This window comes from Mangifera indica, chromosome 12 (genome assembly GCF_011075055.1).
Source record: "Mangifera indica cultivar Alphonso chromosome 12, CATAS_Mindica_2.1, whole genome shotgun sequence".
In the NCBI taxonomy this organism is placed as follows: domain Eukaryota; kingdom Viridiplantae; phylum Streptophyta; class Magnoliopsida; order Sapindales; family Anacardiaceae; genus Mangifera; species Mangifera indica.
In genome coordinates this window covers 3,315,207-3,316,841 of record NC_058148.1, presented here as the reverse complement: position 1 = coordinate 3,316,841, position 1,635 = coordinate 3,315,207, and the positions used below count along the sequence as shown (strand labels likewise).

At 38.8% G+C, this 1,635-nt stretch overlaps 1 protein-coding gene across 1 annotated transcript; it reads right to left on the bottom strand.

Annotated features, from left to right (window-relative positions):
• Positions 1 to 491: 491 nt before the first annotated feature.
• On the bottom strand, positions 492 to 1,432 carry LOC123193122. Its single transcript, XM_044605908.1, has 2 exons — positions 1,108 to 1,432; positions 492 to 1,024 (listed from the first exon to the last, which is right to left on the bottom strand). The coding sequence occupies exons 1-2, from the start codon at positions 1,430 to 1,432 to the stop codon at positions 492 to 494; spliced, it is 858 nt and encodes a 285-aa protein (XP_044461843.1).
• Positions 1,433 to 1,635: the final 203 nt, after the last annotated feature.

Genomic DNA, 1,635 nt, shown 5'->3' with positions numbered 1-1,635 from the left:
ACCGCACGCGCACTCTGCGCACTCCACACACCACGCGTGCACTCAGTGCACTCCTGCACCGCGCGCACTCTGTATGCCGCACGCACTCTACACCTTTTCAGCCCCGTGATGGCGCTAAGCAATGTCTTAGCCAGCCTGCTCACTCAATCAAACAAAACAATACAAAGTAATGCTGCAGAAATTATGTAAACAATACAAACAAAACAACCCTTCTGAAGAAAGGAATATAAGCCTATCACATATATAAGCTATGCGCAACCCCTCAAAACAGATTGTTCACGAGTAACAATAAAGAATAACATCAGAAGTAACAATAAACAACACAAACTGGACAATTGAGTTATCAGTCAATGCAATTCTTCGCTTGTTCAGCTTACCATATCCCCTTTGTTCAGCTTACCATATCCCTTTTTACCGTCAACAAGCGGCTAATTATATTACAAAAGTAGAAAGATAAATAACAAAACATAGAAGAAATAGGAGATTTGAATTTACACCCCTCTTGCAAACCCGACACCTGACAAAGGATTTGTACAAACTAATCGAGTATGTCCTTTCTCATGACACCGACTACATTCAACTTGACGGGTTTCCTCCCCTTGCGATGGCCTTCTATTGTGTTCTGAAGTTCGACCAGAACGTCGATGTCCCATCTGAGGTGGGTGTACTATACGTATTTCTTCTGATTGCATCCATTCTGATGGATCACCCAATGGTTCAACATTTTCTCTATATACTGCTTGCCAATATTTAGTTGAGTAATACTTATTCACCCATGGATAACAGTGTGAAAGGTTTTGAAATCTGGCGATTGCTGCAACGTGTGTACATGCTATTTGTGATAGTTGAAATTTTCTGCATGTACACTCTTTTTTAGCAAGATCAACTATAGCAACAGGTTTACTTGGACCATGTACTTCATATCGATCAATTGTTATAGGCTTGACAATCATATTAGCTGACTTTTGGATATGACTGACCATCTTCTCTTCAGCCCATGGAGTTAGAGAATGAGTACAAGCATCTGCATAATTAAACGAATACAGAAATGTTACTGATTTATAAATTATGAAAAGTATGAAATAATTGAAAAAAAATTATTCCAACTTGCCATATTGCGGCGAGTATAAAACCATTTTTGTAAAGTTGAGCGTAAAAATTCAAGAAGCATCATCACTAGCAACTTTCGCGCTTGTCGTGCCAAGGCATTAAACGACTCAGCAATATTTGTAGTCATGATATTATATCGGATGCCAGGAAAGTATACACGAGCCCAACGTTGATAGTCAATACCTTCTAGATAAGCTACTGCGGTTGGATTTTCAGCTCTGATCATCCGTAAAGCCTCTTGAAAATCTTCTATTCGATATGTTTTCGTAGCTCGCCAAAATAATCCTTCAATATGTTTTGTTTGTCTATACCGACTTCGCATATTTCCTTTGATATGATGGTTGCACCAACCATGATGTGCATTCGGAAATACTTCTCTCACACAACGAATTATAGTATTGTGTCTATCTAAAATAATTGCTAAATTAGGGATATCTCCAATACACCGATATAAAGTGCGAAGGAACGGGCTCCAAGTTATTGTTTCCTCTTTTCCTCCTATGCCAAATGCTAATGGAAAAATTT